Source organism: Phytophthora ramorum, assembly GCF_020800215.1.
Source record: "Phytophthora ramorum isolate Pr-102 chromosome Unknown Phyram_PR-102_s0013, whole genome shotgun sequence".
Classification (NCBI taxonomy): Eukaryota; Oomycota; class Peronosporomycetes; order Peronosporales; family Peronosporaceae; genus Phytophthora; species Phytophthora ramorum.
In genome coordinates this window covers 524,540-537,433 of record NW_027150659.1, presented here as the reverse complement: position 1 = coordinate 537,433, position 12,894 = coordinate 524,540, and the positions used below count along the sequence as shown (strand labels likewise).

Below are 12,894 nucleotides of genomic sequence, written 5' to 3'. Positions count from 1 at the left end.
ATTTCCACCACGAAACGCATGGGGGTCCACCGACAGGGTTTACCCGACTTGGTCTCGTACTTGTTTGGGCTTGGCGTGGACGATGGCGTCGATCCGTGCTGCGGACATGTCCCGTGCTTTGATGTGTTGCAACCTGCAAGACACAAGCACAGCTCTACGATGATTTAAAGCCACTGGCAGCTGGATACTTCTGCTCGCAGAGTGAGATGTTTGGTTGCGCACGCTTACTTCGTCCGAATGAAGGACAGACTACAAATACAGCGAACTTACCACCCATTACTGCATATCACACAAGAGGAGATTCCAAGGGGATAGCCCTAGTGCATGTAGAGCTCACGCTCCAACTTCTTTCTCATTCTCAATTCTACCAACTCAGTAACAACCAGTCTCCTACACTCGCCGTGCTCCTCAGTCGACTTCCTAGCCTTCCATAAGGTTATGAGCCCAAAGGACGACCTGCACTGAAGAGTAACCAGACGTCATACGACTAGGCAAGTGCAGAAGACCTCCAATACCGGATACCTGCGATACGCGATACCTGCCTATCCCGATACCTGCGACGCGCGAGAACCTGCGACGTGTGACAACTTCAACGTGTTGCACTCGTACCACCCGCAGGCTACCCTCCAGCAGAGATGAAACTCGATGATGAAATGGAACACCCAGTCAGACGAAACCTTGACGCCGAGTTAAAGGCCGCTGCTACTGAGACCCCTGTCAAGACGGAGCCAGGTCCGCCCGACCCCGAGCTAGTGAACCTGCGGGCAGAGGTGTCAACACTGCGTAAACAAACAGCGTCCGCTGCAATGATGGCAGCAGAAATGGAGAAGATGCGGTCTGACTTTGCTCAGCTGATGTCAAGGCAAGCCGCAGCGAAATCTCTCCACGATGCAGAGCTGGCAGAGCTCAGGGCCCATGCCCAGATCGCACCTCAGCTGCATGCAGAAATTGTACAACTAAAAACAACGATCCACGCAATAAGGAGTGGAGCCCCCGCGGCAGGCGCACCCACCGTCCCAGGGGCCCCGACCGCACCTACAACACCCGCACATAAGATCAAGGACGTGATGTGCCGTAAGTTTGATGGTCACGAGGTGTACCCCGGCCTGGATCGGGCTTCGAGGACTTTATCCTCGAATACGTGCAAGCACTCTATACTGAGTCGCTGCTAAACCAATCGCGTTGGACCTCGCAGATCAAAGCTTCCGTATTGGTCAAATTTCTGGCGGGAAAAACTGCACGTTTCTTTCACTCCAACGTGACGCAATGGTGTACTGAAATCCCGACTTCAACTATGAGAACTTCAAGGGCAAGACGAAGTCTGAATTCGGCTGCCGACTTAACCAAGTGCAGCTATGCAAACGATTGACGTCCGGCAAACGTCCACAAGACAGCTGGTCCGACTATCTAAACTATCTGAAGTATGTGTCCCGTCTCATGACCGGTGACCACAGTCTACTGCTGCTGGAGACTTTCTGTGCGAATGCCTGCCCGGATCTCGCAAGCATTCTCGTTGCTCGCATTGACCGCTCAAACGGAAACTACCTCTCCGAAGCAGACCGCATCCTCGCACTACTCGTAGACCTGCGAGTTGATGGCCGCAAACGTCCACAGGTCGCCAGAGCGCCAGCGCCCAGCGAGCAGCATGAAAAGAAAAATGGAGCCTACCAACTGCAAAAGCCCCAGCATCACGCCGGACAAAAACAGCAGAAGCAAAGCCACCGAACTGGACAAGGACAAGCGCTAGCAGCAGCTGCAAAACCTGCGCCTAAACTGGTATGCTATGTCTGCGACGAGGAGGGCATCGTGGACCTGCCTGCCCTGAGCTCGAGAAGGTAAAGCGTCTCGTGAAAGAGCGCGGACAAGCCCACAATACTGCAGCGACCAGCACCGACCCACCTGCCGATGCGACTAACCAAGATACTGATGGAGGCCTCTGGTTGGCCGCCTTGGACAGGACGGCCGTCGCTGAAGAATGGATACTCGATTCAGGTGCAACACACCATCTCTGCACCAACAAGAATATGCTGTTCGGAGTCGAGCCAGCCAGCCTGAAAATCAAAGTTGCGAACTCAGACACAATCACGGCAAACCTCAAGGGTAACTGCCTGCTGCGGACCAAGATCAACGGAGTTGACCGAACCGTCCTGCTGACGGAAGTTTACTATTGCGAGAACCTCGGTCGCAACCTTCTGTCGTTATCGCAGCTGAGACGACGTGATCTTCGCTTCATTTTCGACGAGAAGTGCACATTTCACGGAAGTGACGGCAGTATTGTAGGAGAAGCAATCGAGCGTCGCGGCCTTTGGGTCGTAAATGCCTCCGCCGCTGATGTGAATAGCGATGACCCTCACGATTATTTCGCAAACCTCACCATTGTCGACCACGCCACCAATTACAATCAAGTGTGCTTACTGCATACTGTGGCGTTGGGTTTTGGAGCCGAACAGTCAAGGTCCGGCGGACGTTGCACCTTTCAGTGAACGGCGACAGAGTGTCTTGATTGGCTGGTCTCATTTCCCGCGCTATAGTGACCTAGGAACAATAGTGACCGAGGTCTCGGCTGGGTCTAATAAAACCCCGGCCGAGGTTAAAAACCTCGTTTGTACCCACTTCGGTGTCGTACCCTCGGCTGTGTAGAGCCGGCTATACGATTTCCCACAGAGATCTGTTTACACTTGATATTTGTATAGATATATAGGACTAGCCAAATGATGACCTACAGAGGCTCCCAGAGCTGTAGGATAAGAAAAAATAAATCAGCAGTCTTCCCCACAAGCCACCAAGGGTCAAGTCCGTCTTCGGTAAGTCTAGCTAGCTTGTCTTAGGGTCTGGATACGCTCGGCTGCGTGGGATGCCTGTCAGCGAGCTTGAGGTACATTGAACCGAGAGTTTGTTGCTGGTCAGTCCAAGAGATAGGAGTGGCCGAGAGTTAGGGGCGACAAGGAGTGTCGGTCCCTATATATTGGTGGAACCCGAGTGTTCCCAAGTGTATTTCACTACCCGCCGAGGTTACCCTCGGCAAACCCGTATTAGGCGTGATTGCCGGTACCCTTCCTTCTGAGGGACTGCGGGGGTTCGCGCGAAAGCGCAATATTGCATTCTAGCCCTCGCTCGTGGCTAGTAGTGCAGGTTTTAAGGTTGACCGAACTCAACCTTGGTATACAGAGGTGCTTGCAACCCGGTGTAAGGGATCGTTCTTGGTCTTCAGGTGTTGATCCAACGTTCGCTGACCTTTCGCGAGGGAAGCGTGTGTTGTTGGTGGGACTCATACCGTTCGGTAGTGAGATTTTCTGCGTGTTCCTACACGACAATACAAAGGACGAGACTTTCGACAATTTCGAGCGATTCGCAACTCAATTTCAGCGCCAGTTCGACGTAGTCATCAAAGTCATCCGTACCGATGGTGGGGGAGAATTCGTCAATCGAAAATTCGAGGAGTATGCTGGACGACACGGCATCCGGCTACAGCACACGCAGCCTGATACGTCCGCTTCGAACGGCAAAGCCGAAAGATTCCATCGGACACTGATGAATTCAGCCCGAGCCATGCTATGAGCATCCTCGCTACCGAAACGCTACTGGGGTGACGCAGTTGTCTACGCCTCCTACATTCGCAATCGAGTCCCCACCCGTGCAAATGCGGACTACAAGTCCCCTCTTCACGTGCTCACCGGTAAGCAACCGAATCTCGCGCATATACTTCGTTTTGGCTCCAAGTGCACAGTGCACGTCCCGCGCAAGAGCAAACGCAGTCTCATGAAACGCGCCGAAAAAGCAATCGTTGTGGGGATCTCTGACACGCAGAAGGGATACAAGTTGTTGCTGCCCCGAACCAAGCGGTTTATCACCAGCTCGGACGTACAAAATATCAACAAGCTGGACATTAACGAGCCGGAGACGGCGGAAGTTCTCCAGAGACTGCATCACGAAGAAATCCACCCTGAAACACCCAGCAACGAGGCCACCAACCAACCCGACGTAGGCGAAAGTCACTCGGATCAACGTGGAACAGATGAATCCAGCGATGAAGTAGGCGTCCCAGAAGATTTCGGACGGCCAATACCAGCTGGTGTACTGCGTCGAGTGTTTGGACGGCGACACACCGCTAGAACCGAAGAGTTCCAGCTCCCGAAGTAATTCATTGACGCGTTTGCAGGGCCTGTCTACGTGCTTCTCACAATTCGTGCATCCGACCACATCAAAGAACTTAAATCACTCGGTGAGGCCATGCGCAGCAAATACTGGCGGCAATGGAAAGAAGCGATGGACAAGGAACTCGCCGATCTCCAAGCCAACGGTACTTGGAAACTCGTTGACACACCCGAAAATGTGAACCTAGTGACGGCAAAATGGGTGTATAAGATCAAGTTCTCGAGCAACGGTGAACTAGAGCGCTTTAAAGCCAGGCTCGTCGCCCGCGGCTTCACGCAAAAGTTTGGAGTCGATTTTGATGCTACCTTCTCTCCGGTGCGCAAGCTGTCCAGTCTTCGCCTCATTGCCCTGCAGGCAGCTCTTTGGAAGGCGAAGCTGTTACAAGGCGATGTGCCGAATGCATATCTGAAGTCACCGCTGGATAAGCCGATCTACCTGACGCCACCAAACGGGACCGCTGGAGTGTTCGCTGGACAATCCTGGCTGCTTCCCAAGGGACTTTACGGCCTCAAACAGAGCGGAAAACTCTGGAACGACATGATCGACGCGTTCTTGAAAGCTGAAGGCTTCACGCGCAGCAAGGTGGACCCGTGCATCTACTTCATGCACCATGATGGTAACCTCTGTGTACTTGGACTCTACGTTGACGACGTCCTTGTGGTGAGTCAAGATGATAATCTCTCCGAACACGTGATGTCACGTCTTGCTGAGCGCTTCAACATCAAAAATCTAGGGGAAGCTCAAAAATGTCTCGGTGTTTGGCTCAAGCGCACCCCGGAAGGCATTATTCTTCACCAGCAGCAGACGATCGAAGAATTGCTGCAAAAATTTGGAATGGTGCAGTGCCGCCCCGTGGCAACACCAATGGAAGTGAACCACCAATTCTACGATGAAACTTCGGAGCCGTTCACCGACACAAACTTTGTCCGTGAGGCTATTGGTAGCCTTTTGTGACTTTCAAATTGTACACGACCGGACGTCACCACCGCTGTAAACTGCTTGTCACGTTTCGTTGCACACCTGACAGTGATGCATTGGCGTGGAATCAAACGCGTACTGCGATACCTCAAGGGCACCACGAGTAAAGGACTCCTGTACAAGTTCGGCAACAGTCTGGGAGCACAGCTGCAAGCAGTCGTTTACTCTGACGCAAACTGGGCTGGAGACTCCAACTCTGCAAAATCAACAAGCAGTGCAGTGTTGCAGATAAATTCGATGACCGTCTTCTGGGCCTCACGCAAGCAGACCACGGTACTATGGAAGCCGAATATGTTGCTGCCTGCACAGCAGTTCAAGATTGCATCGGCATCCGCCAACTTCTTGATGAACTACGCTTGCTACCTGAAGGCGCGTCCATTTTGCTCCGCGTTGATAACCAATCGGCCATCAAGTCCATGCAAAACGCAGTTTCGTCTCAGCGGACCCAGCATCTTAACATCAAGTACCATTTCGTTTGCGATGCCATCATGAAATAGGACGTCCACGTCGAATATTGCCCCACGCAACAGCAGCTCGCTGACCTTTTCACAAAGGCCACCGATCGGGTCATTTTCGAGCGCCTCTGCTGCAAACTTCGCCTTGCAAGCCATGCTTGAGGTGGAGTGTTGCAACCTGCAAGACACAAGCACAGCTCTATGATGATTTAAAGCCACTGGCAGCTGGATACTTCTGCTCGCAGAGTGAGATGTTTGGTTGCGCACGCTTACTTCGTCCGAATGAAGGACAGACTACAAATACAGCGAACTTACCACCCATTACTGCATATCACACAAGAGGAGATTCCAAGGGGATAGCCCTAGTGCATGTAGAGCTCACGTTCCAACTTCTTTCTCATTCTCAATTCTACCAACTCAGTAACAACCAGTCTCCTACACTCGCCGTGCTCCTCAGTCGACTTCCTAGCCTTCCATAATGATGCAGTACTGGGTAATTCTTTCTCCCCTTTTTGTGGTATCGCTTGCGAAACTTTGACACTTCTCTGATGGGGTTTAGTCGCGGACGGTGTTTCTTGGGCCGAGTTCTGTAGGCATTCGGTATAACTTGCGACGTGATGCAAGTGTACACACTAGCGAGCGCGGCAACGTACTGGGGGGGGGGGGGGGACGAGCTGGCTGGTGTGGAGTGCAGGGCAAGTGGAATTTCTCCGACTGGAGGAGGGACCACATTCTCCTGGAGCAGACCTCCGATCCTCCACGTTGCTGTTTAAATGGCTCGGGAAGTCGGAAAGTGAGCAATTCGCACTCCACTGCAGGACAAGTTGCCTACTTTCCGACTTTCCGAGCCAAACAAACAGCAGCCAAAAAACATATTTGGGCAGTACCACGATGCACTCGCCGCCTAGCCCTAATGAGTTCACCCGCCGTTTTTTTATCACTAAGTCCGTTTGTTATGGATAAATTCGCCTGTGAGACTTCATAAAATCAAAAAATAATTTGCCAAAACCTTCGAAAAAATATGCATGCATACATTTATTTCCACAGGTTTGGCAAAAAATTTGCCATCGAATATTTTGTTTTACAGGTTTGGCAAACTTTTCGCCTCAATGAAGATGGCTTCAGGCTCGCAATTTCACTCAAAGAGGCATTGCACTCAAACAATTCGGACTTCAAACGCGGGCAGCCGACAGATGACCGACTTCCACCTCATGAGCGACAAAGTGTCCATCGCCATTCCCCCCAGGGACCCCACACGGTCCCAACCCGCTGGCTCTTCCACGGTTGCCGCTCGTTCGCGTCGCTCGTGGCGCCGGTCTCCACCCGAGGTTTCGACCAGCTATCAACCCGTTGACTGGGCATCGGACGACGGCGTTCGCTTCGACGGCAATCGATTGCGTCGCACAGTGAGCGACAGCGTGGCGAATCGGAGCAATTTTGGCGCTACAGCCACCGAAGTACCGCCCAGAAGACCGGATCAAAATGGGAGTGACCACGGTACTACTACAAAAACGTCCTCGAAGGTGACGACGACGCCCATGCCCACACTACTGCACGGGAAGAACATTTTGCAGCTTATGGCGATTGGGTCGATTGAGTCCATCGCCAGAGACTCAAATTCCGTGGATTGGTCGGATAGTCTCGGCCTGGTGGACGAAGCTGACGACCTTTCGTTGATGGACCCTCATTATGATCTTACGTCCGCCAAGATGATGAAGTTGTTCTCGTTGTTTAACCCTGGAGGTGAGTCGAGATTTTCATATTTTTTTTAGGTGGGGTTGACATTTTTGTGATGTTTGTGTGGCGTTTAGACGATGGGATGGTGTCGTACGAAGGTTTTAGGTGTGGGTTGGAGGCGATGGGGATCGGTTGTGACGATGACGAGCAGTTCCAGACGTTTATCGACAAAGTGGACGATGATAAGAGCGGAGGCGTCACGTACCAGGAGTTCCTGTTTGCTATCCAGGAGATTAAACTGGCACAGCTTTTCAATGAAGATTTCCTGCGCGATATGCCGCCCGAGTACACGCATTTGAAGCGAGGCAGAACGGGCCATGCACTGCTTGGATCAATTGAGTACTCGTCCGACCGAATCCGAAGCGTGTATCCGATCGACCAAGTGCAAAAGTTCATCTACTCGGCGAAGCCTGGCTGGGCGTCGGTGCGATGGGTTAGTGTCGAGGGGATAGACCCCCTGCTGATGCGGCGCTTGTCGGTGCGCTATCGACTTCATCCACTGGCAATTGAGGATACGCTAGATCCAGATGTTGAACGCCCGAAGTACGAAGAGTACGATGAGCACACGTCGCTAATTCTTCAGACTGTCCACGCGCGTGACTTGGCCGTGGTAAAGAGCTACCAGGACATGTATCGAGCCTCACTGTACGTGCAGGATGAAGATGTGTCGCCGTTTGAAAGCATGGCGAAGAAGGAGCTGGAAGATCGTCTAGAGCAGCTAAACATTGGCTGCGTGATGACTGCACCACAGCAACTCAGCCTCTACATTATGGAGGACGCGCTGATCAGTGTCCAGGAGAGCTCGAACACACTTTGGCCGTCTCTGAAGCAACGACTGGATGTGTCGTACTCCAAGGTGCGCCAACACAGCACCGCTTTCCTAGTCTACACTATCGTGGACGTGTGTGTGGACGAGCTGACGCCCATCACGCACACGTTTGGCGCCAAGTTATTCCTGCTGGAGCGGCTGCTGAGTCTCGACCCGCGCTACTTCGACGTGAGCCGACTTGCGAGCTGCTCCAAGCAGATCAAGGGGCTTCAGGTGCTCTGCAAGCCGATGAGCGAGGTCGTCATACAGCTCTCGGAGTCCGACGAATTCGAGGGGGAAACGCTGCGCTACTTCCGTGATGTGCTAGACCACATTACTACCATCGAAGAGGACTGCGAGCGGCATCTGGACCGCTGTCGTAGCCTGATCGAAGATTTTCATAACGCCCGAGCTGCGCAGCAGAATGACGTAAGCTACATCCTAGCGCTGGTGGCAGCCATCTTCTTGCCGGCCCAATTCTTGACTGGACTGTACGGCATGAACTTTACCAACATGCCAGAACTCGAGTACCACAACGGCTACTACATTTGGTGGGGCGTCGTGCTCTTCATCGCGCTCGCTACGATCGCGTTTTTCAAGTTCTACAAGAAGTGGCTCTGAGCTGATCTAAGCTGTTATAAGCTGAACTATTAAATGTGTTCTTGATGTGGTGAAATAGTTCTCCCTGAACGTTTTAGCATGCGGGTGGTTTCCCCCTGTGCTGTACTTGTCTTAGCCACCGGAACGTTGAGCGGTGAGTTTTCAAAAGCTGGACCGACATTTGACGAGAATCTCAAGTCTCAGGGAACGAATTGCCATCTCCAACTACTTTTCATAAACTTGAACGAACTTACGCCGTCTTTTAATTCAACGAACCTTTTTACCAGAAGCTACTCGCATCAGGACGGTGTGGAGGACGTGCATTGCTTCCGCTGGACTGACGGTCTCTTTAGTACTAACATGTCATATTTTGGATAACGTTTCAATACTCAAACTAAGTTTAGAAATGTGTGCTATCCTTTTGACATGAATCGAGAGATCACAATGAGATCTTTCGATTGCACTAGCTTATTCGAAAATGTAGGTTTCTCGGCTTGGAATCATTTTACCTTATCTTATATTAAAAACCGGCGTTCGTAGACCACATGCCGGTTTTAAGGCGGCCTGGTAGTTAAAACATGAATATGGCCTTCACTTTGCCTTCCTCGAGTGTTGGTGTTAGATTAGATCACCAAGAACACGAGAACGACGCGCAACTCGACTAGTTAGACTTTGTGTATCCACCGGAGGAGACAAGAGATCCGATTGCAGGACACTTACCCGGTCAGCTAACTGTATCAAGTTTGTCCTCTGTGGATCCAACGCGTACGAGGTGAAACTTGGGTGGAATTCTTGCTCGAACCACCGAGTTGCTGCGCAGAAGGCTGGGCTGGTAGGTGCGCTGACTCAACGCATCATAGAGTAAAGAGTCTCAGCGCCGTTGAGAGTCCTTACTCCATGAAACCTTTCACTGCTCGTTGTGGTATTGGGAGCAGCGGACTGAAAACAGTGTCAAGTATTGGATGTATGGCTATGCTGGATACAGGTCCTATAGCAAGTCAGCGAAAAGCGGTCGAGTTTGGTCTGCATCGATCTCTGTCCCTGGGACAGACTTACGACGAGGAGAGGTCCTTCCTGTACGTGTTTGTGGCCCGCCGCGACGTCGTGGAGTTGCTTTGCTCCTGTTACGCCGATCATGTTCTCAAGACGCCTCCACGTAGATATTTGAGCATAGTCAAGCTCGTTTACACTGCCCATCGCCAGCCAGGAAAAGCCGCGGTCGCGGGTGACGACGTCGAGCGTAGCGTGCAAACCTTGGTCTTAGCGAAAATAGCACTCTTGGACTCGAAATGTGCCGCTCCACCAGGCAAAGCTGGCGGGCACCGTCAGTGATCACGTACCGGTCCATTGCATACACCGCCCGATGGCGGCAAGTGGTGTGACTTCATGACCGTCGATGAATCTGCCTCGGCTATCTCTGCCAATTTTCACTCGCGTCCCCATTGCCGAGGTCGCAGGAGAGCGTACGATGGGACGTCAGCTGGACCGCATGACAGCCTGGCTGGCGTTCAGCGCTGCTCTCTGTGGGTCACCTTGGGCCTGAGAAAGCGCCACAGCTCCGTGGATGGCCATGCGTCGGCGATGACCTGCAGCGTTGCTTGCTCAAACGCGACGCGAAACGCAAGACGCCTCTCCACCGAAAGCGACGGCAGCCCCTCCCTACGGTATCCTCGACTTCGCCCACTCTGGAGATTGCGTCGGCCATGACTGCCATCCTCGAGCTTCCTGTCTTCGGCTCTAGTGGTGACTGCAACTTCAAGCCGGGGCGGCCTTGTCGGCATAAGCGGGGCGCGGAACCTCGTGGCGGTCCAAAGAACCCCGGGGCAGACCGCGACAACATACATTGGCGCGTGACTTGCCTCGGGTCATGGCGCGAGGGGCGAATTCTGCTTCGTCAGAGGCGTTGGCGACGAATCTGGTGCGGTGCAGTGCTTATCGCAGCTGCGGGAGTGTCGTGCAGAGGTCCTATCCGAGTTTTGCGGCGCCCGAGCTGCAGAGTCCACAGTCAGAGACGGTCACAGTAGTCGCCAGTGGATTCCCATGAGCTCATCCTGAAGCGAAACAGAAGTGAGCATGCATTGCGGACGCCACTGGCCCGAAACGGCCGCTGGATTGATGGCCTGGTATATCGCTGAGCGTTGGACGCCTGCATTTCGCGGAGACCAGAGAAATGGGAAGCCGCTCGACGCCTATCGCCGCGCTAGCGGCAGATTACGATGGCCGGCTGCAGGCGGCGGAGAAATCGGCCGGCTCGGCTGACTCACGCCGCCGCTCCGGCGCCTTCAAGACGGCGTTAACTCTTGGCGGCGCCGACATGGCCGGAAAAGGCAGCGAGATTTGAAAGAGACCCTCGGAAAGCGCCAACGCGCCTTTCGACTGCAGAGGATCGGATCGGCCCAGCACCAAGCAGCTTAAGCCTGCGCGTTGCCGTTTGCACAGAAGCGCAGTGCTGCTTCGAAACGCACCCACTGGGAACGCAAGGCTGGGGATGGCGTTGACTCACGCGATTTTTGCGCGCGATACCCCGCGCCGCGCCAAGCAAAGCGCCGACCAGTGCTCTCTGCTATGCTGCTCGGTCTATTGGCGCCACGTGCGAAGCGGGCCCCGCGCTGCCTCTGAGTCCGAGGCCAAGGCAAAAATCGACTGGCGGCGGGTCCGGATCTTACTTTCCGGGCCCTCGAAAAAAAGCCCAGCGCCGCGGCTCTGTGCTTGAATATGCGGAAACTTCAAGCAAAAACTTTGAAGCGTCGCGGTTCTGAGGTGGCTATCGCTACCGACCCATTGATTTTACCACTGCAGCCAGTCGGTCGCAGCAGGCGATCGATTCTTTTTTTTGGTGGCAACCGATTTCGCGAGATGCCGATGCGGCCACGATGGCCCCCATTTGGTCTCCGTGTCGATGGAAAAGCCCTTCCGCCTTCCCGCGTTCGCTTTCGTAGCCACATGGGCGGATCGGCGGAAGACAGCAGCAGTCCAAGCGCAGTCAAAAATCTGGGAAATCCTTACCTGAGGCGCGTCACTCGTTCGAAAAAATATTGTACTGGAGTGTCGACCACGGGGGATGGGGCCACCCCAAAACAAACTGAAGCGAGAGCGGGTGGCCCAGCAGATTCCACCGCTGCACCGGCGAAGGCGGCGAGGCTCCTTCGCTCCCGAATGTGAAGCGGAGCCTGTTGCCGAGAGAAGCGGCGGGTCGGGTCACGCTCGCCTCCAGAGAAAGGAGGCCCGCCAGCTGACGCCCAGCTCTGCACTCTCGGATGACGCATTTCGACCATGTGTGGACCACACCAGAATCTTTGAAACGAGAAACGCATCCCCGCCGCTGCGAACCCCAAGCACTCACTTGCCAACGTGCTTGCGAGGCCGCACTTGACCATCGTTCCTAGGATTGTTTTGCGCAAAAATGCAGCCGCACACGCTCAAGCGCACCATCTCCAAGTGTTCCATGGACGGCGACTTGCCCGCCTGCAAAAAGTTCTCTTCGGGCCTGGACTGCGAGCCCGTGCTGCTGCCGCGCGGCTTCCCGCCGCTAGACGAGGTGGAGCCCGAGCTGTCGCCGGCCATGGCCGCCGTGCGACCCGCCGAGATGCCCGAGGACAGCAGCAGCGCGGACGAGATTTCGGCGTCGTGTCTGCTGGCCGTCGTGCTGGATTATTTGCGCGACGTTGCGCACTACTGCAACAGGGCAGCGAATCTGAGTTTTGCGCAATTGCGCCAAATGTTGCAGTCCATCCCCTTCGCGGTCGGCCAGATGCAAAGCGTGGTCAAGGCGCGACTCGCGCTCTCGTGGCCGCTCGTGGCCGCGTTTGTGCAAAACGTGACCGAGTTCATTCGCGACGAGGACATTCGCGACGCGTCCGTGGGCGAGCTCGCCGCCTTTTTGCAGAGCTGCCAGAGCGAATATCCGGCGGTGGCGACGGCCGGCAACATTTGCGCAAATCTGTTCGAGTTCTTCCGCAACGTCTTGGCGCAATTCAAGCAGTTCCTGACCAAGCGCTGGCTGGAGAGCGGCCGTATCTGTTTCCCTTGCGAATTCGGCAAGAAGTCGGACGTGCTCTTCCTCTGCATGGAGTGCCATCGCGAGCACCTGTAGAAGCCTGCACATTAGCACTGCAAAGCGGTGTATCAACAGAACTATGTACAACTTTTGCTAATATAATT

The 12,894-nt window shown here is 53.9% G+C and overlaps 2 protein-coding genes across 2 annotated transcripts; both read left to right on the top strand.

Annotated features, from left to right (window-relative positions):
• Positions 1 to 6,781: 6,781 nt before the first annotated feature.
• Positions 6,782 to 8,754, top strand: KRP23_11839 (Cobalt/magnesium transport protein CorA; the record flags this gene model as incomplete). The annotated part of the gene is made up of 2 exons (XM_067882418.1): positions 6,782 to 7,331; positions 7,400 to 8,754. The coding sequence occupies 2 exons, from the start codon at positions 6,782 to 6,784 to the stop codon at positions 8,752 to 8,754; spliced, it is 1,905 nt and encodes a 634-aa protein (XP_067740010.1).
• Positions 8,755 to 12,136: 3,382 nt separating this feature from the next.
• KRP23_11838 (uncharacterized protein) lies at positions 12,137 to 12,826 on the top strand (the record flags this gene model as incomplete). The annotated part of the gene is made up of 1 exon (XM_067882417.1): positions 12,137 to 12,826. The coding sequence occupies one exon, from the start codon at positions 12,137 to 12,139 to the stop codon at positions 12,824 to 12,826; it is 690 nt and encodes a 229-aa protein (XP_067740009.1).
• Positions 12,827 to 12,894: the final 68 nt, after the last annotated feature.